The 24,762-nt window shown below is 48.2% G+C and overlaps 1 protein-coding gene across 1 annotated transcript; it reads right to left on the bottom strand.

The window, feature by feature from the left end:
- Nucleotides 1-2,356: 2,356 nt before the first annotated feature.
- LOC136627164 (gastrula zinc finger protein XlCGF57.1-like) lies at nt 2,357-23,789 on the bottom strand. The gene is made up of 5 exons (XM_066602099.1): nt 23,655-23,789; nt 23,449-23,572; nt 23,302-23,366; nt 17,721-17,823; nt 2,357-3,573 (listed from the first exon to the last, which is right to left on the bottom strand). The coding sequence occupies exons 1-5, from the start codon at nt 23,787-23,789 to the stop codon at nt 2,579-2,581; spliced, it is 1,422 nt and encodes a 473-aa protein (XP_066458196.1). The 3' UTR covers nt 2,357-2,578.
- Nucleotides 23,790-24,762: the final 973 nt, after the last annotated feature.

Genomic DNA, 24,762 nt, shown 5'->3' with positions numbered 1-24,762 from the left:
CTAAATCTGTCACTTCCCAATGCCTTAGAAACTTAAAATTTGGCACGGGCATTGAATATGTCATAAATAGGAAAAGCTAATGGGTCCCAACTCGATTATTTAATTCTAAGCGCAAAAGAATTAGCGTCCAAATTTTACGTACGGAATGTATTTTTCTCACTTTCCAGTGTCATAGAACCATGAAATTTGGCACGAGCATTGATTATGTCATAAATAGGAAAAGCTAATGGGTCCACACTCGATTATTCAATTCTAAGCGCCAAAGAATTAGCATCCAAATTTTACGTACGAAATGTAATTTTCACACTTTCCGGTGTCATAGAAATGTGAAATTTGGCACGCGCATTAATTATGTCATAAATAAAAAAAGTAATTGGGTCCCAACTTGATTATTCAATTCTATGCGCAAAAGAACTAGCATCCAAATTTTACGTACGGAATCTAATTCTCTCAGTTCTTGGTGTCATAGAAACATAAAATTTGGCACGGGCATTGATTATGTCATAAATAGGAAAAGTTAATGGGTCCCAACTCGATTGTTCAATTCTAAGTGCAAAAGAATTAGCGTCCAAATTTTACGTATGAAATCTAATTCTCTCACTTCCTGATGTCATTTTATATAAAGGAAACGTCGCATGGTTACCTCCAGTGGTGTTTCCTGGGTAACGCAGAGAACTATGCAAAATGGTGAATATGTTTTTCCGGTATCTCTAAAGTAACCACGACTTCATATGATTTTCCGTGTGAAAACCAGATAAACACCAGTGCCAAATTAACTCGGACGAAGCCGGGTACATCAGCTAGTATTATATATGTGGAACTTGTTTAAACTGTATCTGCTTGTGAGTATTTTATACCCTCTTTATAAAAAATTTTTTTTTTGTTTTTTTATGAATAATGTCTGCATATAAGGATAACATTGGTCATATGTATATATTGAAAGTAGCTAATGATTGATAGATGAATATATTGTGTAAGATCTCTGAAATATCCTCCAGCATTTATAAGGTTAGCTGGAAGGAGGGAGGATCCCTAGTGAGCGTAATGTATAAGGGCTATCAGCTGTTTTTAGAAGGACGTTTTAAATGTGTGTTCAAGCAATGGTATGTCAGATGTGACTGAGACCGCTGTGGCGGTGGAAATGTGTTACCTGTAAAGCCTGATCACAAAACTAAGGATATAAGGAATGCCTTTATACATCTATCTATACAAGTTGTAACTTTGAAGAGGTGGTACAGCACAATAGTCCATATCAGGGTGCAAACGTGATTGTTCTCAGTTACAGAAATCAAGTAATCTTGTAGATATGATAGCTTTCAATGGCTAACAAAAATATATGATGTTAAAGCAATTTTTTTGGACCTGTGCAGGGCCCTTCCTCAGGCTTATAATGGAACAAATCTATAGCTGTATTTTCTAAATACATATGATTACATGGGAGGGCAGGAACATGGCAGAGGGTAAGAGGGCACAGGCAGGTTTGGATAAATAGCATTTAGATAAAGAACATGGGGAGATAACCATAACAGTAAATAATTAGTCCAGTAACAAGCTCTTAAGGACACCCCTCTTGACCTCCTTGCAAACAATTACATTCAATCAGCGCAGAACTTGAAAATGTAAATCGCAGATCGGGCAGATATTGTCAGTACAAATACATAAGATTATACTTCTTTATACATTATAGCCATTGAAGGGGTTAATCCTCTCTCTCAGGTAGGTGATTGGCGCAGAAAACCTTTCCTACATGAGTCTTACTAGATTACGGAGATGTGTGTCCGGGTTTTGTTAGGCTTGAAGTCTAAGTAAGATCTTATGTATTTCTGTTGGCAGTATCTACCGGATTTGTAAATGTTTGACCCCAATATGGACTATTATGTCTCAGCAGCTTTCCCAAGTTATCACTTATGTATAAAACTCTTGGCCCTCTTGAATTCTGTTAAGAGCTCACCTGAGTGTGAAACGTGTAGGTGGCTTGCTTGCGCTCCAGGTTTTGGAGTCCTGTATAAATAAAGTCTGATATGTTACACTGAAGTTGTAGAACCTTTCCCATGTGATCACAGCTGTATATTACTGTGTGCGACTCTTCCTAGTATATGACCCTATAGCGATGAGATGGAGGGGAGACGTCCTTGCTGGGCTCAGTGGTGGAATACGGTTCTTATGGTTATCATCTATGAAAGGATCATTCTCAAAACAAAAAAATGTCCTAACAAACTCCACAAAGTCCGGGATCGGCAGTGATTCTCCCCTAACTACTTATACACATAATGGGTACCAGCTCTCCCTCATCTCCATCAGTTCTGAGGAAACATCATCTAAAGGAAGAAGAAAGATCGGTCCAAACACAGACATGTAAGTTATACAAGTAAACTTTTATCAACAGTTAGAAACAAGTTTAGAGACGCAGTTATATACATCAGTGTGAAATATTCTATGTACACGGCTGATATAAAGGTGGGTTATCTGGATGCTGTTTGTTTCTGGATAACGGATGTTTATTGGTAATTACATACATTTCTTACTTATCACTTAGTGCCCTAAATTGCTTCCTTTTTCTTGTGTATGACATGTCACTTTACTTTTTACCTGTGTGAATTTTCTGATGCCGAATTAGTTTTGAGTTCTGTGCAAAACATTTCCCACATTCTGAACAAGAAAATGGCTTCTCTCCTGTGTGAATTCTCTGATGATCAACAAGGCTTGATTTCGTTACAAAACATTTCCAACATTCTGAACAAGAAAATGGCTTCTCTCCTGTGTGAATTCTCTGATGATCAACAAGGACTGGTTTATGTCTAAAACTTTTTCCACATTCTGAACAAGAAAACAGCTTCTTTCCTGTGTGAATTCTCTGATGTGTAAAAAGGTGTGCTTTATGTCTAAAACATTTCCCACATTCTGAACAGGAAAAAGGTTTCTCTCCTGTGTGAATTCTCAGATGCTGAACTAGCTGTACTTTCTGTGCAAAATATTTCCCACATTCTGAACAAGAAAACAGCTTCTTTCCTGTGTGAATTCTCTGATGACTAAAAAGGCTTGATTTTGTTACAAAACATTTCCCACAGTCTGAACAAGAAAATGGTTTCTCTCCTGTGTGAATTCTCTGATGTGTAAAAAGGTGTGCTTTTTGTGCAAAACATTTCCCACATTCTGAACAGGAAAAAGGTTTCTCTCCAGTGTGAATTCTCTGATGATCAACAAGGTTTGATTTCAGTGCAAAACATTTCCCACATTCTGAACAAGAAAATGGCTTCTCTCCTGTGTGATTTCTCTGATGTGTAAGTAGATGTGATTTAACTCGGAAACGTTCTGCACATTTTTTACATGAATACGGCTTCTTCCCTGTGTGGGTTTCTTGATGTTCTCCCTTTCTGTGACCTTTATCAGTGTGTGATGGACCAGGAGATGGGACCTGTATAAGAGGATCAGATGATGTATCTTGGCTGTGATGGGCTGAGGGGATATCTGGGATAATGGCAGGTTCTTCATATGTATCTTGTGTGATACCACAATCCTCTGCTTTAGTATCTGCAGGCATCAGATCTTCCTCTAAGCTCCCGGTACCGTCATCTGCAGAGAGTAAAGCTGATTATTCTTTAATACTACAAACCTTATAAATGATGCTGATCTTTTATAACATTTCTATACAAATAACAAGTCATGTGGCAAAATGTAATCATCATCTAAGGGTGCTTTTACACAGGCTGACAGCCGCTAGAGTAATCACTGAAAAGAGCCATTACGGATGACTGTCAGCCCATGTAAACATGAATCGTGACAGAGCGAGTGAGTGAGAATCGCTCACTCATCGAAGTCACTTGGTTTGCAGCTCACTTAAACAGTAAGTGATTGTCGGTGCAGAAGAAAAACCAAAAACTGCAGATGTGAATCGGGACTTACAAGCAAATTCTGGTTTTCCCCTCGTCATCCTGACAGCATACACCTGGAGGTTGTCCGCTGGACACCTGTTGGGACAGGAAGCGGAAAAAACACAAAAGGTAACTCCCACCACCGGCTCACCAGTGTCTTCCTGTCCCTACAGGACAGTCCAAGCGGAGCCTCCAGGTGTATGCTGGAGGTGAACAAGAGAAGAAGACTCCCATGCAGCCTGTCCGCACGTGGGGGGACGACTCTCTGTTCGGGCTGGCAGGGCTTGCGCGGGTGAGACCCTACGAGGGGACCCTCACCCGCAGGATCTACCCAGCACTATTTTCCCCTCGTGGAAATCCTCCCCCAGTACACTGCCCAGAGAGGTAGTCGTACTGGCAGAAGCAGCCCCGGTACCTGAGGGCTCGGAACGCCGGCGTCTCCAGCGGGGATCTAGCACATCAGACAGAGGTATGCCAGCGTTGATAGGGGCGCTCGGGCCGGTCGGCGTGAGAGCGGCAGCGGCTCCATGTGTGTCTCCTAGTCGGCGGCGTTCGGGTGCGGGTCTGGTCGGCGTGCGCGTGGCAGCGGCTCCATGTGTATGCAGCGTATCCCCCGGGTCTGGCGCGGCGGTGTGACATTAGCGCGGCCGCATTCCGCGGGGGGCGGGGCCTCTCTTAAAGGGGGCGTGTCGGCGCCAAATTCGAAAATTTAAAGGCTGGATTCCTCTGCATGTCTCCTGTCTGCACCTTACTGAAGATGTCAGCCAGAGAGGACGCTGAGAGCAGTCTGCTGGTGAGTAGACCTCCTGTGGGTCTTGTACCGGGGGGAGGAAGGGGAAAACAAGTATAGTGCTGGAAGTTCCTTTTGCTGTCTCCGTCTCTTAGGACAGAGATGCGCAAAAGGCTAGAGAGGCCAAAAAGCGAGTGCACAAATGTCCGGTTTGCTTGCAGCGGCTAGAGGAAGGCCACACCAAGCCACTATGTGCGGACTGTACGGAGAAAGTAGTCCGTGAAGAGGGCTCCTTGGCATGTCGGACATCCAAACCACGATCCGCGAGGAGATTGAAGCCTCTCTCTCATCTCTTTCTCTTCCGCCCCCACGAAAAGGGTGAGGCGGTCACGAATGGAAGAGTCAGACTCTGAGCAAGGACTCCTAGAAGATTCTCCCTCAGAATCCATGCCGTCTATGGAGGATGCAAGAAAGTACTTCTTTTCATCGGCGGACCTGGGTCAGCTGTTAACCGCGGTCCGATGCACCATGCAGGTGGAGGAAGAGGTGCCGCAGCAGCCATCCTTTCAGATAGCCTGTTCAGGGGGCTCCTACCGCAGCCCAAACCGGTTAACGATATCTTAAAACAGCTGATCCTGACAGAGTGGAAGCAGGCAGAACAAAAATTCTTCCTGTCCAAAGAATTTAAGGATCGGATGGTCTTCATACCAGAAGATATCGAGTTGCTGGAAACCGTCCCTAAGGTGGATCTGGCGGTTGCCAGGGTCTCAAAGAAACCCACCCTCCCCATTGAGGACATTTCCCAACTGCGGGATCCACTAGATACCAGAGTGGATTCTGCGATGAAAAAGGCCTGGGAGGCTGCGGCCCTGACCGTTAAAGCCAACATCACGGCCACATCTGTGGCGAGATCTATGACAGTCTGGTTGGACCAACTTCAGACGCTGATTTCTCAGAGGGGCTCTAGGGAAGACCTCTCCAACTGCCTGCCCTTCCTCCAACAGGCAACCAGCTTTCTGGCAGACGCCTCTATGGAGTCGGTGAGGTTCGGGGCCCGTTCAGCAGCCCTCTCGAACACAGCCAGGAGGGCCGTCTGGGTTAAGGTCTGGACAGGGGATAACGCTTCGAAGAACAGGCTTTGTTCCCTGCCCTTCCAAGGACACAGAATCTTTGGGCCTTCCTTCGATACACTCCTATAGAAGGCATCGGATAAGAGTCAGGGACTACCATCGGACAAAACCTTCAAGCGGCCTTCCTCCTCCTACCCTCCTCCCTTTGTTCCCTCCAGAACATACAAGGGGAAAGGGAAAACCGGACGCTAGTCCTATCCCAAAGGTGGAAAGGGTGAGAATCCGCCCTCCAGGACCTGACAGAGTGGAAGCAGGCAGAACAAAAATTCTTCCTGTCCAAAGAATTTAAGGATCGGATGGTCTTCATACCAGAAGATATCGAGTTGCTGGAAACCGTCCCTAAGGTGGATCTGGCGGTTGCCAGGGTCTCAAAGAAACCCACCCTCCCCATTGAGGACATTTCCCAACTGCGGGATCCACTAGATACCAGAGTGGATTCTGCCTTCCTCCTCCTACCCTCCTCCCTTTGTTCCCTCCAGAACATACAAGGGGAAAGGGAAAACCAGACGCTAGTCCTATCCCAAAGGTGGAAAGGGTGAAAATCCGCCCTCCAGGACCTGACAGAGTGGAAGCAGGCAGAACAAAAATTCTTCCTGTCCAAAGAATTTAAGGATCGGATGGTCTTCATACCAGAAGATATCGAGTTGCTGGAAACCGTCAACAAACCCCCCCCGACAAGTAGGGGGTAGGCTGAGGGGGTTCGCCCTTAAATGGAGTGAGGTTACCTCCAATTCCTGGGCCTTACGCCTAGTCTCGGAAGGCTATAAAATTGAATTTTCCTCCCCTCCTCCCCGGAGGTTCGTGGTCACCGCCTGCCAGTCACCCTCGTCTGCTCAGGCCCTCCAGTTGGGGGTGCAGGAGCTGTTGTCCCTAGGGGCCATCACCCGGATTCCCACAGAAGAACGGTTCAAGGGGTGTTACTCCCCCTTGTTTCTCGTTAAAAAAACCTAAACGGGTCCTATAGAACCATAATTAATCTGAGATTCCTGAATAAATCTATCTCATATCAAAGATTTAAAATGGAGTCGGTGCGGTCAGCAATCCCCTTAATCGCACCAGATAGCGTCATGGCCTCCGTGGACTTAAAGGACGACTACTACCATGTCCCTATACACATAGATTCCCAGCAGTTTCTGCGATTTGCCCTGGTGATAGAGGGGTCAGTCTCTCACTTCCAGTTCACGTCCCTGCTGTTCGGGATTTCCTCCGCACCCCAGGTGTTCTCCAAACTGGTGTTAGAGATGGTGGCGGCGCTAAGGACTAACAAGGTGTTGATTGACCCATACCTCGACGATTTCCTGATCATAGCAGGATCAGCTTCAGAACTCCGGTTCCAGGTCAACCTCACACTCCGTCTGTTCGAGTCGCTAGGCTGGATCATCAACTCCGTAAAATCCAGTCTTCTGCCCGAACAAAAGAAAAAATTCCTAGGAGTTATCCTGGACTCACACCGCCAGTGTTCATCCCTTCCCCTAGAAAGGCAAAAAGCGATCCAGGACGAGTGTCGGGCACTTTCTCTAGCCACCAAAGTCTCCCTTAGGAGAGGCATGAGGGTCCTCGGCCTCATGACATCTTGCATCGGGGTTGTCCCTTGGGCCCAATTGCATTGTAGAACTCTCCAAGACTTTATCCTGAGCAACTGGGATAAATCACCCGCTTCCCTGGATCAGACAGTCGTCCTTACCCACAAAATAAGGTCCTCCTTGGAGTGGTGGATGTCTGTTTCCAACCTTGCCAGAGCCACGGTTTGGTACCACTCATCCCCAGTATCCATCTTTACTGACGCAAGTGCAACTGGCTGGGGGGCCCACTTAGGCCGTCATTACGTCCAAGGGGGCTGGAACCAGGAGGAAGCTACTCAGTCCTCCAACTACAAAGAACTTTGCGCTGTCTGGAAGGCCATTCGGGGCCTCGAGACAGAGATCAGGGGTAGACACATTAAGATCTTCTCGGATAATATAACAACTGTGTCCCTCATTCGCCACCAGAGATCCACGCGGAACTCCCAACTCCAAGACCTGGCGGCGAAAGTTCTCGGGTGGATAGAGCAGCGGACACCTTCCGTCGCAGCGTTCCACGTAAGGGGCCCAGAGAACTCCATGGCAGACCATCTCAGCAGCAGGAAGATAGATCCGGGGGAGTGGACTCTACATCTACACGCTTTCCAGCTTATTATAGAAAGATGGGGGACACCAATGGTGGACTTGTTCGCCTCTCGGGAGAACACCAAGTGTCCCCAGTATTTCTCCAGGGGAGCAGACGGGGGCTCCCTGGGAATAGACGCACTGTCCCAGGCTTGAGATTGGGACCTTGCATACGCCTTCCCACCTATCCCCCTGATCTCTCTGGTCCTAAGGAAAATTCAGGGGTCCCCGGGCTCCGTTATCCTGGTGGCCCCATTCTGGCCCAAGAGACCCTGGTTCCGGCTCCTGGCCGCTCTCTCGACACGGGATCCACTACATCTGACGTAGAGAGACGACCTCCTTCAGCAGGGTCCCCTGATATGCCCGAAGGTCCGACAGTTCAGACTGGCAGCCTGGAAGCTGAGCGGGTAAAATACCTGAGCCAGGGCCTATCAGGGAGGGTGACCACTACTTTATGTGAGAGCCTCAAGAAATCCATCAGAAATATATATACTAGGGTGTGGGACACCTTCTCTAGGTGGTTGGGGCATAGTATTCATGACCTCCAACAGCCGGACATTAACAAGATATTGGAGTTCCTACAGGATGGATTAGATATGGGGCTAAGACCTAGTACCCTTAAGGTCCAGGTGGCCGCCCTTGGGGCCTTCTTTGACTCCCCTTTAGGCGACCATAGGCTAATTAAAAAATATCTTAAAGGGGCAGTCAGACTTCACCCCTTTGTAAGGGAAACCATGCCCCCATGGGACCTGAACCTAGTTTTACAGGCCCTCTGCACACACCCCTTTGAGCCCCTGGAGGATCTATCAGTTAAGATCCTCTCCTATAAGGTTGCTTTTCTAGGTTCCATCACATCCGCCAGACGGATTGGGGAAATCCAATCCCTCTCTATTAGGGCTCCGTATATGACCACCTTCCCGGATAAAATAGAGTTCAGGCCTGACCCTTTTTTTCAACCGAAAGTTCTCACAGACTTTCATAGGGAACAGCGGATAGTACTTCCCTCCTTCTGCCGTGATATGGCCTTTGGGCGGAAGGTGCTACAGGGAGTGGTCCCTCCCTAAAGCCCTTGGTTGTTGGCACTTCTCCAGGTGTATGCTGTCAGGATGACGAGGGGAAGACAGGAATTAGGTCCTACCTGTTAATTCCTTTTCTTTTTTTTTTAAAGGAATTTTATTTAGCCAGGAATAAACAAACATATAAATACAAATTATTGGCACCACAGGTGTCAGGTTCAGCAGACAGTACATTGCATGAAAACAGGGTAGAGGCAATCTTCGCCTGCGCACATAGGTATATTTCTTCTTAGCATGCTATACCTGGCTAGTACTTTTTTATTTCTTTCACCCCCCCCCCCTTTAAACTCTAACTTTATTGATTATTACTGAACAACAGTTTAACCTTTGGATAGATCAATTGCAATCAATCAGAAAAAAAAACAAAGACTTAAACTTAGACCCCCCCCCCCCCCCCAACCCCCTGGCGCGACTCTCTTAAAAAAAGGAAGAAAAAAGAAAATTTTTCTCTTACCCTTTTTTTCTCCCCTTTGTGGGAATAGCGGAGAAAAAAGAAATAGTTTTCTGAGCACTGAGTTTTAACGTAGATTAAGCAGATGTCTCTCTTTTTGTCCTTCTCTCTCACTCACTCCCCCCCTACCACCTGGTTTGGCTCTCCCAACGCCGTCGCTGAGCAACTCACCCAGCCACCCCAGATCTTGTCGAATTTTTCAGGGCACCCCCTGGCCATATACGTCAGCTTGTACATTGGGATTTCTGCGTTAACGACCCTGACCCATGCGCTCCTAGTCGGCTTCCCGGGGTGTTTCCAATTGAGTAGAATCACTTTTTTTGCATAAAAGAGAAGCAGCTTGTACAGTGTACGTGTTGCCACGGACACCGGCAGGTCTCCCACGAGCCCAAAAAGGCACGTTCCAGGATGCATGATCCTTGGTGCCCCTAGGTGAGTCTCCATAAAGACAAGCACTTCTCTCCAGTATTCCTGTAGGACCGCGCACTCCCAAAACATATGCATGACCGTCCCATCCGCCACCATACATCGTGGGCACGCTGCAGTAGGGAGCAGGCCCATTGTGCACAACCTGGAGGGGGTGTAGTATATGCGGTGTAGAAACTTGACTTAGATGAGCTTGTCTCTAGCGCTAACCAGGGGGGGACCAGATCCGTCCAATATATCCTCATCCTCCCCTGAAGTCAGATCAGGAATGTCCACCTCCCATCTCTGTACGACCCTCTCGCCCAGTGGGGCCAGGTGTCGCACTGTATGAGCATAGAAACTCGACAGCGGCCTGACAAGGCTGCACATCTGCGCCAGGCTCTCCAGTCGCGTCATGGATAGTGGGATAGACGAACCTCCAAACTGAGCCCTGGCCGCATCTCGTAATTGGTAATATCTAAAGTAGGAATTTTCGGGCAGACCGTGGGCAACCCGTAACTGCATAAAGGTGCAAAGCTTGCCTTCGCTGACTATGTCAGAGAGGACATTGACGCCCCGGCGTCTCCAGAAGGCGGACTCCGGGAAGCGCTGGAAGTGTGGCAATTTGGGGTTATTCCAGAGGGGAGTGTGTGGGGATCGCGCTGTCTCCTCTGCAGCGGACAGTCTCGTGACCCGCTGCCAGATCTCCAGCGTCACCAGCATGGGCGTGGGCAGAGGGCCGACCGAGGATGAGGGGCCGCTCAGTAGCAGCCCCCGAAGGTTCTGCGTAGGGTCCACCATTCTACGTTCCAGGCCCACCGCTGGGTTGTAGTTTGACGAGCATATCCACCATCCCGCGTATACCAGTTGGCTAGCCAGGTAATAGTAATAAAAGTGCGGTAGGGCCAGTCCCCCTCCGTTCGACGGGAGACACAGGGTCTCCAACTTAATCCTGGGTGTGGTGCCCCTCCACAGTATGCGCAGCACAATCCCACGAAGCCTGGTAAAGAATTTTTTTGGGACTAGCATAGGGGAATTATGCAATATGTACAGGAATTTTGGTAGCAGTTTTATTTTTAGCAGGTTTATTCTGCCCACCAGGGTAAGCGGGAGAGAAGCCCAGCGTATCGCCACCTCCTCGGCCCAGGCCAGGAGGGGGACCAGGTTGGAGTTGTAAAAGGCAGATAGTTCCGCTGAGATCTTTACTCCCAAGTAGGTGGTCTGGGTTGTCCAACTCAGCGGGGCGGGCAGAGGGAGCTCAGCGGCCCCAGGGTCCACCGCCAACAAATGGGTTTTGTCCCAGTTGACCTTGATGCCAGAGTTTGCGCCGAATGTGCTAAATATAGCCAGAGCCGTGTCTAGAGACGCCCCCGGGTCTTGAAGGAAGAGGAGGGTGTCATCTGCATAGATTGCTATGCGCTCCTCGTAGTTGTTCAGTTTGAATCCCTTCACTGTTGGTGACGTTCGGATTTGGATTGCCAGGGGCTCTATGGCGAGGGCAAACAAGGCGGGGGACAGAGGGCAGCCCTGTCTTGTGCCTCTGCTTAAGGAAAACTGGGCAGAAACATGTATATTAGTTTTGATGTTGGCCACTGGGGAGTCATATAGGATCTCGATCCATTTAATGAAGGTTGGCCCGAATCCGAACCGCCGCATCACCGCCCATAAGTACTTCCACTCTACTGAGTCGAAGGCCTTTGCCTGATCTATGAATACCAGAGTACGCTTCCCGCAGTTAGTGTGCTTGTATGATAAGTGATCAAAAAGTCTTCTTAGGTTCATGTCCGTGCTCTTGCCAGGCATAAAGCCGGACTGGTCCGCGTGTATGATCTCTTTCAGCACTGAGTTTATACGCGTCGCCAGAATTTTTGCAATTATTTTTACGTCGTTGTTAAGAAGAGAAATGGGGCGGTAAGAGCCGCAGTCCGTGGGGTCTTTCCCGGTTTTGGGGATCATTATTATAAGGGCTTTGCGCATTGTGTCCGGTAATGTCCCCTCTCGCAGGATAGAATTATATAATGTGAGGAGTCGCGGGGCCAGGGTTTCCACATTCTTTTTGTACCATTCCCCAGGGAGCCCGTCCACACCTTGTGATTTCCTATTGGGAAGTGCCTTAATGGCTTCCGTTATTTCTTCTATACTTAGGTCGCTATCCAGGTGGGCCGCGCTGTCTCCACTCAGTGTGGGGAAGGGAATGTCCTCTAGGTACGCCAGGAGCTGTGTTTCAGTACAGCTCAGCCTGGAGGTATATAAATCACCATAGAATTGGGCGAACGTTTGGTTAATTAATTTGGGATCGCTTACTAGGGTACCCGTGCCATCACACACCGCCGTAATCGGTGGCAGTGTCTGGTCCTCTCTAGCCAGGTAGGCCAGTAAGTGGCCGTTCTTGTCTCCCTGATCAAAGATCCGGTGACGGGAATACAGAAGTTTCTTCTTGGTGTATTCAATGAGCAGTAGTTTATATTCCCGCCGCAGGGCACCCATAGTTGCAGTAGTTTCCGGGGAGGGGTCTGCTATGTGTCTAGTCTCTGCTAAATCAAGGCGCCGTTCCAGATCCAAGCGGCGGGCCCCTAGGGATCTTCTATGCTCGGCAATAGCCGAAGTAAAGGATCCCCTGGTAAAGGCTTTAAATGCGTCCCATACCACCAGCTCCGAGGCCGTCCCCTCGTTGACCTCCCAATACATTTCAGCCTCTTGTTCTGCGTACTCGTGTACTTCTCTCTGTTCCAACCACAGTGGGCTCAGTCTCCACGCAGGGCGGCCTCCCTCGACTCCCAGGTCAAGCACCAGTTGGAGTGGGGAGTGATCTGAAATGCCTCTGGGCAGATAGGATATATCACGAACCCTGCGGAGGCAGTCCGGGGAGCCAAAACAGAGATCTATGTGCGAGAAGGCATTGTAGGTCGGGGTATGACACGAGTAAGCTCTGTCATGTGGGTGTCTCGCACGCCATATTTCCTGCAGTGAGTAGGAGTCGGCCCACCCAGGGAGCCGAGTCTGCGCGGAGGCGGCTGGAGTAAGGCGGTCCCGCACCGGGTCCAAGATCAGGTTAAAGTCTCCCATAATTACTATTGGGGCTGCCTCCAGGAGGACCACTGGTGCCATCACCTCGTGAAGTATTTCAATGTTAGCAGGTGGTGGTAGATAAACAGTTATTATCGTGAGGAGGCGGCCATGGAAGGTTCCCTGTAGGATCAGGTAGCGCCCCCCGGGTCTATATGTATTTGGTGGAGGGCAAACTGGGCCGATTTGGCCACCAGTATACTGACTCCGCGAGCGTAGTTGGAGTAAGTCGCGTGATATGCTGAGCCTATTGTTGCACGCTTAAGCGACAGCGTCTTCGAACCCCTAAGGTGTGTTTCTTGGAGTAGTATCATGTGGGGGGAGTGAGTTTTAAGGAAGTCAAAAACCAATGCTCTTTTAATTTTAGAGTTTAGGCCCCTGACATTCCAGGATACTAGCTTTAAGTACGTGCTAGCCATTTTCAGGGGACTGGCCATTATTCCCGCAGATTAAAGCATCCGAAAGAGAGTCGCGCCAACGACCACAAATAGAAATTACAAAACAAACCAAAATCAGTTCCCATTTACCAACCTCAAACAAATCCCTCCCCTCCCACCCTACCCATCCCCCCGAACTTTGGACAGGTTTCAATCCCATAACTCACGACTTTGTAGGGGGCGTAAGGCCTAGCCCCAGGAAAAAGTCACCAACAGACTATAACAGAAAAATGCAGAACAATAACAGCAGTTATAGGCATGAGAATAAAGTCCCCCTGTGAAGAAACAGAGACAAGGTTATGTGGGCGCGGGCTCCGGCAATGTAGGCTATAGGTGCCCGGTACGGGTCGTGGGCGCTGCGTAGACCCCCAGTCCAGTCCGGCCCCCACAGTCCAGGTAGGAAAAAAGTAGCCTTATCGCAGCCCACGCCGCTTTTCATATTCATTATCTTCGGCCGCCGGCCTTCTTACCTAAAGTGGAGGGGGAGGGAGGTGAGAATGAGGGAAAGGAAAGGGGGGAGGGAGTGAAAAGAGAGGGAGAAGAAGAGGGGGGAAAAAAAAAAGGGGGGGGGGGAGAAGAGAAAAGAAAAAAAAGGGGGGGGGGGGGAGAGGCACCCTCCACTATTATACTGCAATGATCCTAGGAAAATGATGACCGGCCAGCCGCATCAAATATGCATGTATGAAAGTCTCACAGTGCAGGTTAATTTTGTTCGAGCCAGTTTAGGACATCCTCCGGGTTTTCAAAGAAATGGGAACGGTTATCCTTGATCACCTTTAGTCTGGCAGGATATAGCATGGCGTAGACCAGTTGTTTTGAGCGCAGCATCTTCTTAGCCTCTACAAATTTTTGTCGCCTTTGCTGCACCTCTAAGGAGATGTCCGGAAAGATACGGATGGTTTGACCGTCGACCCTTATCGGGTCTCTCTTGCGGTTGAGCGCCAGGATTTTGTCTCTGTCCCTATAATTAAGTAGTTTTGCAATGAAGGTGCGTGGATGGCCTCCGGGTGGCGGGGCTCTTGATGGGATGCGGTGTGCTCTCTCAACGCAGAATAGGGGTGACAGAGAGTTGGGGCCATACTCCTGTTTGAGGAGCGATTCCAGATAGTTGCAAGGATCTCTGCCCTCAGCGCCCTCCGGCAATCCTATGAATCTGAGATTGCATCTGCGCAGGCGGTTCTCCATATCATCCAGTTTTTTCCCCTGCGCCGTGAGGTTGGAGTTGAGGGTGCGCACCTGGTCTGAGAGTGGAGTAACAGTGTCCTCCAAGTTAGAGACTTGCGTCTCGACTTCTGTTGTACGCTCTCTCAGCGTTTGGACATCCGCTCGCAGCAGACCAAAGTCCGACTGTAGTGCATCAATTTTTTCTGTGAGGGCAGAGCGCGACTCTGTAATCGCTTTCAATACATCGGTGATAGTTGGGCCAGATGCGGAGGGCGAAACTGGTGCTGTTGCCTCAGGGGACGCGCTCTGCGGGCTGGAGGGCGCATTAGATCGGGGGTCCATTGAGGTGCTGGGCCGAGAATATTGCTGCAGTTTGCTGGTTATTTTAGCTTGCTTGGTAGGCGCCATCTTGTTGGAGGATAGTAGTAGGGAATGTCCGTGGGCTCGAACTTATAAGATGTCACAGGGGGGGATTCATGCGCAGTTTAAACTTTACTGCATGGCTGTTGGGGTGCAATCATAGTGTAGTAGTTTACGTGCACCTTTAACGCGTCTCTTTCAGGTGGAAGCTCAGATCTTAGCCTCTGGGTGCGCATACAGCAGTGGGTTGCAGTCCTGGGATGCCACGTTATTAAGGGGCGAAACACACAGGAATGGGGGGGGGGGGGGCAGTCAGTTGCCTCTGCACCCCTCTGTTCGGGAGTAGAGTGCTCCCTTAGGAAAAAAGGGGCGGGGGGACTCCGTGTTGTTCTCCGCAGCGTCCCCTCTCTACTTCCTCTCCCGCACTGCCCCCAATTCTTTTCCTCTGCACCCCTTGCCTCCCTCTGCCTAGGTGGTGTCCGACTGGGGGGAGGGGTGGAGGGGGCCTCTCAGTGTGTCTGCTGGCCTGGGGTGTTTGATGCACTGCAGGGGGTTTCCAGTGCCCCAGGGGTATTGTCACAGTCCTACAGGGGTAGGTGAGCTTAGGGGGGGGGGGCCGCAGGGTCCGGTGGCCGCAGCTGCGGCGTCACTCACCCAGTCTGCAGTCCTGTGGGTCTGCCGCCCTCTTTCTCGGTTCTTCTGCCCCACTCCCGGGCTCTCTGCAGATCCCAGCAGCTGTCCCCCCCGCCTCCGCTGCTCCTCTGTAGGCGTTCACCGTGGCTTTCCGCGGCCGGCCCTCACTTCCGGTCGGCCGCGTCTGTAACTCCAGGCCGGGGATGCGCCCGGTTTCGTAGGCCGCAAAATCGCGGTATTCGCGGGAGACCCGCGGAGGGTCTCTTTCGCTTTGCCTCGGTCCGGGAGTGTCCGCAGTAGCTGTTTTGGCCCCGTGGAGGCCTCCAGGCGCGGCATAAACCTGCCGGTGTATCCCTGCAACCAGGAGCTCCGGCCCGTGCGTGCGCTCCTGTTGCTGGCTAGCCACGCCCCCCGCTAATTCCTTTTCTTGAAGTCATCCTGACAGCATAGGGGCTTTTCCCTCCCCTTGAGTTATTTTTACATGAAGTAATGTATTGTACTATGATTTCTGTATTAAAAATGATTGGTTAAAGGTGTTGTCCCGCGGCAGCAAGTGGGTCTATACACTTCTGTATGGCCATATTAATGCACTTTGTAATATACATCATGCATTAAATATGAGCCATACAGAAGTTATTCACTTACCTGCTCCGTTGCTGGCGTCCCCGTCTCCATGGTGCCGTCTAGTTTCAGCGTCTAATCGCCGGATTAGACGCGTTTGCGCAGATGGGTCTTTTACCTTCGGCTCCCTCCGGCAGCAACTGCGTTCTGGCTCCGCCCCCTTGTACGCGTCACCGTGTAGCTCCGCCCCCGTCATGTGCCGATTCCAGCCTCCTGATTAGCTGGAATCGGCACATGTGACGGGGGCGAACCCCTTTAAGCAAAGCTGGATCACTGTAGTTATTTGGTACACACTGGTGAGCCGGTGGTGGGAGTTACCTTTTGTGTTTTTTCCGCTTCCTGTCCCAACAGGTGTCCAGCGGACAACCTCCAGGTGTATGCTGTCAGGATGACTTCAAGAAAAGGAATTAACAGGTAGGACCTAATTCCTGTCTACATCAATAACATGGGGGTCCCAGGGGTCTGAAAAAGGGTCATGAAAAGTACTGGACAGCAGAGTCCTGTACAACCTCTGGGTTCCTGTTCCCGGTAGATCTCCGAGCCCATGCTACAGAAATAGTATATTCCATACAGATGGAGTTCGGCCATTTCTGCACCAACATCAGTTTCTGTTTTTCCATAAAAAAACTCGTATAAAATCTCCCATGAAGCCGGATGTCAGGAACACACAGTATACGGCAAATATAGAGCTGCTCATCTATAAGACAGCTTAGTACATACAATAATTCTATATCCTGTCATGTCAGACCAGGACTAGGCCGGGGGCAGGTGACAACCAAGCTGGGTTGCCCCACACATGTTTATGGCCACCTAGTTTGCCCTGATCTCAAAGCTATGGCAGCTCCTGCCGCTACTGGTTCTGACAGTCTTACTCACGGTACCGCTGTGTCCCGCTCTCTCTCACAGGCTGAAAGAGTGACCTTCCTCCCGGCTCCAGTGTTCACTGTAGTTGAGTGACCGCGTCGGGGGGAAAGAAGTGAGGTCACATTGTGAGCCGGTGAGAGAGCACACAACACAACTGAGAATGATGGGGAAAAGTGGAGGATAATGGGGTCTGTTCAGGTACATTGATGAGCATGGGGGCTGTTTGGGGTACAGTGGAATATGATGTGAGCATTTTGGAGGATGATAGGGACTGTTTGCAGGACCTTGGAGGATGAGGGAGTAGTTTGGGGGACATAGAAGTATGATGCTGCCACTTGGAGATGGACATGAATGATATGGAATTAAATCTTTTGGTGTTTAAAGTTTGCTCTTGGGCCCATAGGACTCTAGCTATACCAATGTTCGGAGTCTCAGAGGAAGTCGCATTACTAACTGAGGCAACAGCAGGGGGCACTATTACATAAAGGGAGATCACAACGGTGGGGGGAGGGGTGACACTATTACCTAGTGAAACTATAGTGGGCAGCTTGATGGGGAGAGTGCGCTGAAACAAGGTTTGGCTGCAAGAAGTCATAGTGGCAGTCTGGCCCCATAGATAAGAAAATATAATATTATATTTATCCCAGTGGGGGAGGGGCATTCTTAGTTTTGCTCTAGGTCGCCATGGAATCTACATAACTATCTGCAGCCGGTGACCGAGGAGAATCTGTGACTCTTCTCTGCTGTATTTAGTGGTTACTACTCACCTGGGCGGTTACCTGTAGGAATCCCCTCTTTACACCGCTGATCGCCCCTCACATTTGTCTCTGTAGTATTAATATTGGTCAGATCTTCATCCCGATACAAAAGCTGTGAGACAAATGTTGTAAGAGTCAGCAGACGGTTGGAGAAGTCATGTGGAAGGTTTTACATCACTAGAAATGATCATTAATCATCATGATGACCAAAAATGACCTGACAGCAGTAGTTATCAGAGTCATGTCAGAGTGGGTGCAGATTTACTTAGATTACAACTGCTCGTTAAAGGGATTCTGTCACCGGGTTCATGACATTTGATTTGGAGCTCATCTAACATAGTAAAATAGTATGCTAGGCTGAAAAAAGACAAGTGTCCATCCAGTTCAGCCCGTTTCCACCCACTCCTGCATGTTGATCCAGAGGAAGGCGGCAAAAAGAAAAAAACCCTAATGGAGGCAGTAGCCAATTTGCTTATTTTTGGGGGGAAATTTTTTTCTCTCAACTCCATGGTGTCAGTCAGAACAATCACTGGATCAACATTTGAAAAAGTTCCTACCTGCCTCTAAGACGGATGATTGGAAGATACCCGGATCACAACCCTTCTGGTTATTAAATGTCTATACCCTGTAATATCGTAGCACACTAAAAAGACATCTTTTCCCTCAAACTCCTCGATCGATTTTGTCACTTCCTCAGGCAGAGAGTTCCAGGGTCTCACTGCTCTTACAGTTAAGAACCCCCTTCTGAGTTGGTGATAAAACCTTCTTTCCTTTAGACGTAGAGGATCCCCTCTTGTTACCGTCGCAGTTCTGGTGTCCCTGGTTCCCAATTCTGACATGATTGGGGTCCTTAGGCCAAGTGATAACATTTTTAATTAGATATGGAGGTTATCAATGCGAAGTTGTATGTCCTTATGGAATGAAGTAAGGTTATCACCCTGGGTCATTCAGAGGTCCAAGGGAATTGTCGTATGCTCTCACCCCAGGAAAATGTAGAAGCGACAGTTCTGCCCAATGAGTCTGGTAGGGGATTCCTGCATATAAATAGTGTTCAAATCAAATGGGACACATACACAAGAGCTTGGAGGTATTTAAACCCTTTCCAATCACTGACTCCCCGGGACCAGGGGTAGAAATTATAAACACGTCTAGAGGACCATACATTGTGAGCGCAGTTAGACTAAACTATCACTTTGAGGAAGCCTCTAATATCATTGATTGTCATCTGCTCACCATTCTGGGACACGAGCCCTCACCCAGAATTTCTGTTTTGCGTGCATGGTTTAAGTGGTCTGCCCTGAGTGTAAAGGCAGGATTGTATGTGTGTGGAGTAACTACAGCTGGCTATAATGCATATGTTGGGGGTTGGCTGTGCTTTTGTGCAGGCTACTAATATATTTGTATTATATTGGGAATGCATCACACAAGAAGGTAGACCCTCACTCTCACAACAGGCGAGGATCCCAAAGTTGGCATTTCTGGCATATCCTGTGCACACGTAGTGGCTGTAGCACTTCCAAAAACTGCACTGCCTTGTCCGCTCCTATGAGTCCCATAAACTAAATTTAAGGGCTCATAGGAGCTGAAGCGCTGAATCCAGCGATGCAAGTCCTATACTTATTCTGCTTGGTATTCCCCTGCTGTCCGCAGGTATGGCAAGGAGAGTAAGCATATGCTCACTTTCACACGGTCAAGAAAATCACGAGACTTGTGCCGTGCGGGAAGGGAAAATAAAATCCCTGCATGTTCTATCTTTTTGCTTTCCTCAGAGCACATTGCATATGGTTTTCAATGACACAGGAAACCACATCCCGTGGCATGCGATGCAATGCTTCCCACTGAAAACAATGGGAAACATTTGCCGATCGCTACTTCCCAGAAGTGATGGGAGGCGTTTTTGCCATGAAAATGCCTTGCATCTGCAGGTAAAACGCATCATCTCTGTATCTTAGATTACTGATGGTTCTTCCATCTATTTTCACCCAATACCCTGATCATTTATGTCCAGCCACCTCAGGATCACTGCCGCATAGAGACAAGACAGGAAAGACAACAAAGATTTCCTGAACGCCCGATGCAGGAGCCTTGAATTGGCCTTTAAGAAGGGTCAAACAAGGGAATTATTTGCCATTTTGAAAAAGATGAAGAAGCCTTTCTCTGCCTGCCAAGCAGCCATAAAGGACCACGATGGGAATGAAATCCGTGACCAGTAAGACATGAAGAAGAGATGGAAAGAATATACAGAAGGACTATAAGTCAGCGCAGCAGTGACCATGCAGAGGAACATGGGAGCCAAGAGGATCTGGAACCAGACCTGTTGGAAAGTGAAGTGGGCGATGAGGCAGCTACCAGACAGCAAAACATCTGGCATCAATAGAATCATTGCAGAGCTGCTCTAACCAGTCCAGAGAGCCGCACTAATAACACTATGGCGGACAATCTGGAGCACCTGTATATGGCCAAAGGATTGGGAAAGATCAGTTTCATCTCACTGCCTAAGAAGGGTGATGTCAAGGTCTGTAGATACTATAGAACAATCTCTCTGATTCCCCAAGCCAGCAAGGTGCTTCACCAAAATCATTTAGGGGCATTTAGACAATATCATTGACCAGTAAATTCTTGATATAAAAGCTAAATTCTACAAGGGTAGAGGGACCCGTGACCACATCACAAACCTGAGGTGGATCATGGGAAAGGCAAGAGGCCAGCAGAACAAACAGCAGTATCATTCACTAAACCGCACAGCTTTGCCAGTCTGAACAAATGGCCGATTTGTGGTAAACCCATGTCAGAATGGTATTTTGTTCCCCTTGCAGCCACCCTGTGGCTGATACATGTGAGCTCATCCTTCAGAAGGTTCCTTATGGCATTCAGTTTGTGAGAAGAACTATGGAAAACTATAGATCCCAACACCGCCAAATACAGACCCTGTGCCAGACCCTAACCTAAATAGAGACCCAAGCCTAGATCCACCCTAAACACAGATACCAAGTCAGACCCTCTCGTAAAAAAAGACCCCGGGTCAATGCCTTCTTGAATGAAACCCCCCTTAAATACGGAACCCAGTCCAGATCCCACCTAAATACACAGCAATCTAGACCCTCCATAACCCTTATGGGTATGTTCAAAAGGCAGAATTTGCAATAGAAGTTCCAATAGATGGCCTGCATTATTTTCTTCCTTCATTAGCACAGGAAAAATCAGTTGATGTAACATCTACTTTCCAAGAGAAGACAGATGCAAAATAGTAATTGAATAGTTCAGCCTTCTCAACGTCATTTTAAACCAATTCTTTAAACCCCTGACACTTTTACTGAACCCCACCATACTTCTGGGTGACGTTATTTTGGCTGGCTGCCCATAGAAGGTCCAGTAGGAAGCCTCTTGTCTGAGTGGGTTATGTTCTAACTACATAGCTGCAGGTCTAGAAACTGGACATACAGCAGATATTAGATGGCAACTCAATGATACCCTCAGGTACATCATTCACATGTATATTTAACATGGCTAAACACACTGCATGTTATGCGGTTTCAATTCTGAACATCTCAGATTTACTGTGCTTTATGTTAATCCCAAAAAGTCCGTTTTACAGTAAGCATAATTCTTGTGTGATGGACCCTACCAGACAAGCTCTTTAGAGGGGGATACGGAGGCTCCTATCACAGTTACAGCTGATGATTAGCAGTTCTTGTCAAACATTTATAGTGAAAGAGATGACAGTTCAGCCACCTGACTGTATACTCATGGTCTATAGGTTATTTAGGTGAATGCAGAAGTTAATAATACCACCTCCCAGCAGGCAGAGATGGTACTAACTAATCATGTAATATTGATGCACCATAGGATTGATAGCTTAGAAGAGTGGAAGACAAAGCAGGGACAAATCTTAACATCAGAACAGTGCCTGGTAAGTAGACAGAAAACTGCACTGCATGGAAGTAACTGCAATATATAGGAAATATTCAGAAACATTTAGAACACAGCAGAAAAGCAGAGGAGGGGTACAGGGATGGGAAAATGTGGTTTTTGCCAGAGTGGTGCTTTAAGCCCCATAGTGACGAAGCCTGTTTGCGCCTTAGTGACGGAGGCAAATTTTGGAAATCTGACATGCGTCACTTAAAGGGGTTGTCTCGCGCCAAAACGTTTTGTTTTTTTTCCATATGCCCCCTGTTTGGCGCAGGACAAACCCAAGGCATGTGTTAAAAATATATATATATATTACTTACCCGAATCCCCGCTCTGCGACTTCTTCCTTCACCAAGATGGCCGCCGGGATCTTCACCCACGATGCACCGCGGGTCTTCTCCCATGGTGCACCGTGGGCTCTGTGCGGTCCATTGACGATTCCAGCCTCCTGATTGGCTGGAATCGGCACATGTGACGGGGCGGAGCTACGATGACGACGCGGGACCAGCTCTCCGGCACGAGCGGCCCCATTCACCAGGCAGAAGACCGCACAGCGCAAGCACGTCTAAAAACGCCAGAAGACAGCGAAATTAGACGGATCCATGGCGACGGGGACGCTAGCAACGGAGCAGGTAAGTGAATAACTTCTGTATGGCTCATATTTAATGCACGATGTACATTACAAAGTGCATTAATATGGCCATACAGAAGTGTATAACCCCACTTGCTGCCGCGAGACAACCCCTTTAACATCAGAACAGTGCCTGGTAAGTAGACAGAAGACTGCACTCCATGGAAGTAACTGCAATGTATAGGAAATATTCAGAGACATTTAGAACACAACAGAAAAGCAGAGGAGGGGTACAGGCATGGGAAAATGTGGTTTTTGCTAGAGTGGTGCTTTAAGGGAAAAACAGAAATATATTTTTAATTATTTACTAGAGATGAGCGAACGTACTCGTTTCGAGTAATTACTCGATCGAGCACCGCGATTTTCGAGCACTTCAGTACTAGGGTGAAAAGATTCGGGGGGCGCCAGGGGAGGCATGGCGGCGCGGGGGGTAGCAGCGGGGAACAGGGGGGAGCCCTCTCTCTCTTCCTCTCCCCCCCACTCCCCGCTGCAACCCCCCACTCACCCACGGCGCCCCCCGAATCTTTTCGCCCGAGTACGGAAGTACTCGAAAATCGCGGTACTCGGGCGAAAAAGGGGCGTGGCCGAGTACGCTCGCTCATCTCTATTATTTACCTTTCAGTCATGTTTTCAGCTTTAGAAATATACCCTGCATGTATTACAGGGTTCAAAATTCAGTTGCATTGTTTACTTGTAGCTTGTTTAGTGGTGAAACTTCCAAAAAATGATCACGTTTTAGGAAAAGCCGACCTTGATCATTCTTTCCCCACGGACTTCATTTAATGCATATGTGTCAAATTAAGATCCCTGGATCGAATCCAGCCTGCTACCTCATTTACAGTCTTACAATTACAATCAGCCCTTTGAAGGCAACCATAACGCTGATGTGGCCCGCGGTGAAAATGAGTTTGACACAACTGATCTAATGTCTCTGGTCAGCGGTAATCCTGCCATCTCCACCGGCCTCATCACACAAGTAGAAGACATCTAATAAGACTGAAGACAAGAGCTTCACAGCCTTCTACAGATCAGAGGGACATCTCCATCTACCTGATGGTCCTGTGGAAGAAGAGGACGGGGACATCTCTCTGGTGGGCTTCTCTTACTGGATGGAACTGCAGGAAACACAGACAGACACTGAAGTCATTCTTTATGTACAGATAATAAAGTCCCCGTGTATTTAGTCCTGTCCATTACCTGGTGATGAGAGCGGCTGGCGGGTCTCCATCATGGCGTCCTTGTACAGATCCTTGTGTCCTTCTAAATATTCCCACTCCTCCATGGAAAAATACACAGCGACATCCTGACACCTTATAGGAACCTGACAACACAATATACAGTCATCACCCAGAAGCCTCCAGTGCTGTTACTGTATAATGTCCCAGCATTCCCTGCAGCGTCACCTCTCCAGTCAGCAGCTCAATCATCTTGTTGGTGAGTTCTAGAATCTTCTGTACATTGATGTCCTCATGTATCAGGGGGTGAGATGGGGCTCCGGGGTCTTCCCCACCCATCACACACAGGGGCCCGACAGCCATCACTAGACATCTTCTTCACTACTGTGTAATCCTGTATGTGGGGAGACATTAATAAATATCACTACAGACATTTCCAGAGTCCATCACCTCTCCAGTGACATCATCTGTTATTACCATAGATACAAATGATGTGATGTGACATCATCAGAATCTCTCCTTCCTCCAGTGACATCATCTGTTATTACCATAGATAAGAATGATGTGAAGTGACACCATCAGAATCTCTCCCTTCTTCAGTGACATCATCTGCTATTACCATAGATAAGAATGATGTAATGTGACATCATCAGAATCTCTCCCCTCTCCAGTGACATCATCTGCTAGGACCGTAGATAAGAATCAAGTGAAGTGACACCATCAGAATCTCTCCCTTCTTCAGTGACATCATCTGCTTTTACCATAGATAAGAATGATGTAATGTGACATCATCAGAATCTCTCCCCTCTTCAGTGACATCATCTGTTATTACCATAGATAAGAATGATGTAATGTGACATCATCAGAATCTCTCCCCTCTTCAGTGACATCATCTGTTATTACCATAGATAAGAATGATGTAATGTGACATCATCAGAATCTCTCACCTCCCCAATCAGCTGGAAGAGTATCTCTAGGGTGAGATTTAATACACTTTCTGCCGTGTTGTTTCTGTCCTTCTCCATCTTTGATGAATCAATCTGGTAGGAACTTGAATGAAAAGAATATGAACCAATGTAAAAACCACAAAGAACATAAGAAACTAAACTTACTGGAGATAATAAGGGAAAACATTTAGAAGTATTTTCCCATTGCATAAAAAGTGATTGGCTGCAGCAGTCACATGTCCTGGTCAGCAGCAGCCAGGAAAGATGGAGTGGTTATGAAGCAAGTCATAGGAAAACCCCGATAAGGAGATATTAAAAGGAACCTGTCAGAGTTTTATGAAGCCCGAACTACAGGCAAATCAAATTCCAGACAGGGTTCTCCCCAACCC

Source organism: Eleutherodactylus coqui, chromosome 5 (genome assembly GCF_035609145.1).
Source record: "Eleutherodactylus coqui strain aEleCoq1 chromosome 5, aEleCoq1.hap1, whole genome shotgun sequence".
Classification (NCBI taxonomy): domain Eukaryota; kingdom Metazoa; phylum Chordata; class Amphibia; order Anura; family Eleutherodactylidae; genus Eleutherodactylus; species Eleutherodactylus coqui.
The sequence above is the reverse complement of the archived record's forward strand: the minus strand, read 5'-3'. Positions and strand labels throughout refer to the sequence as shown.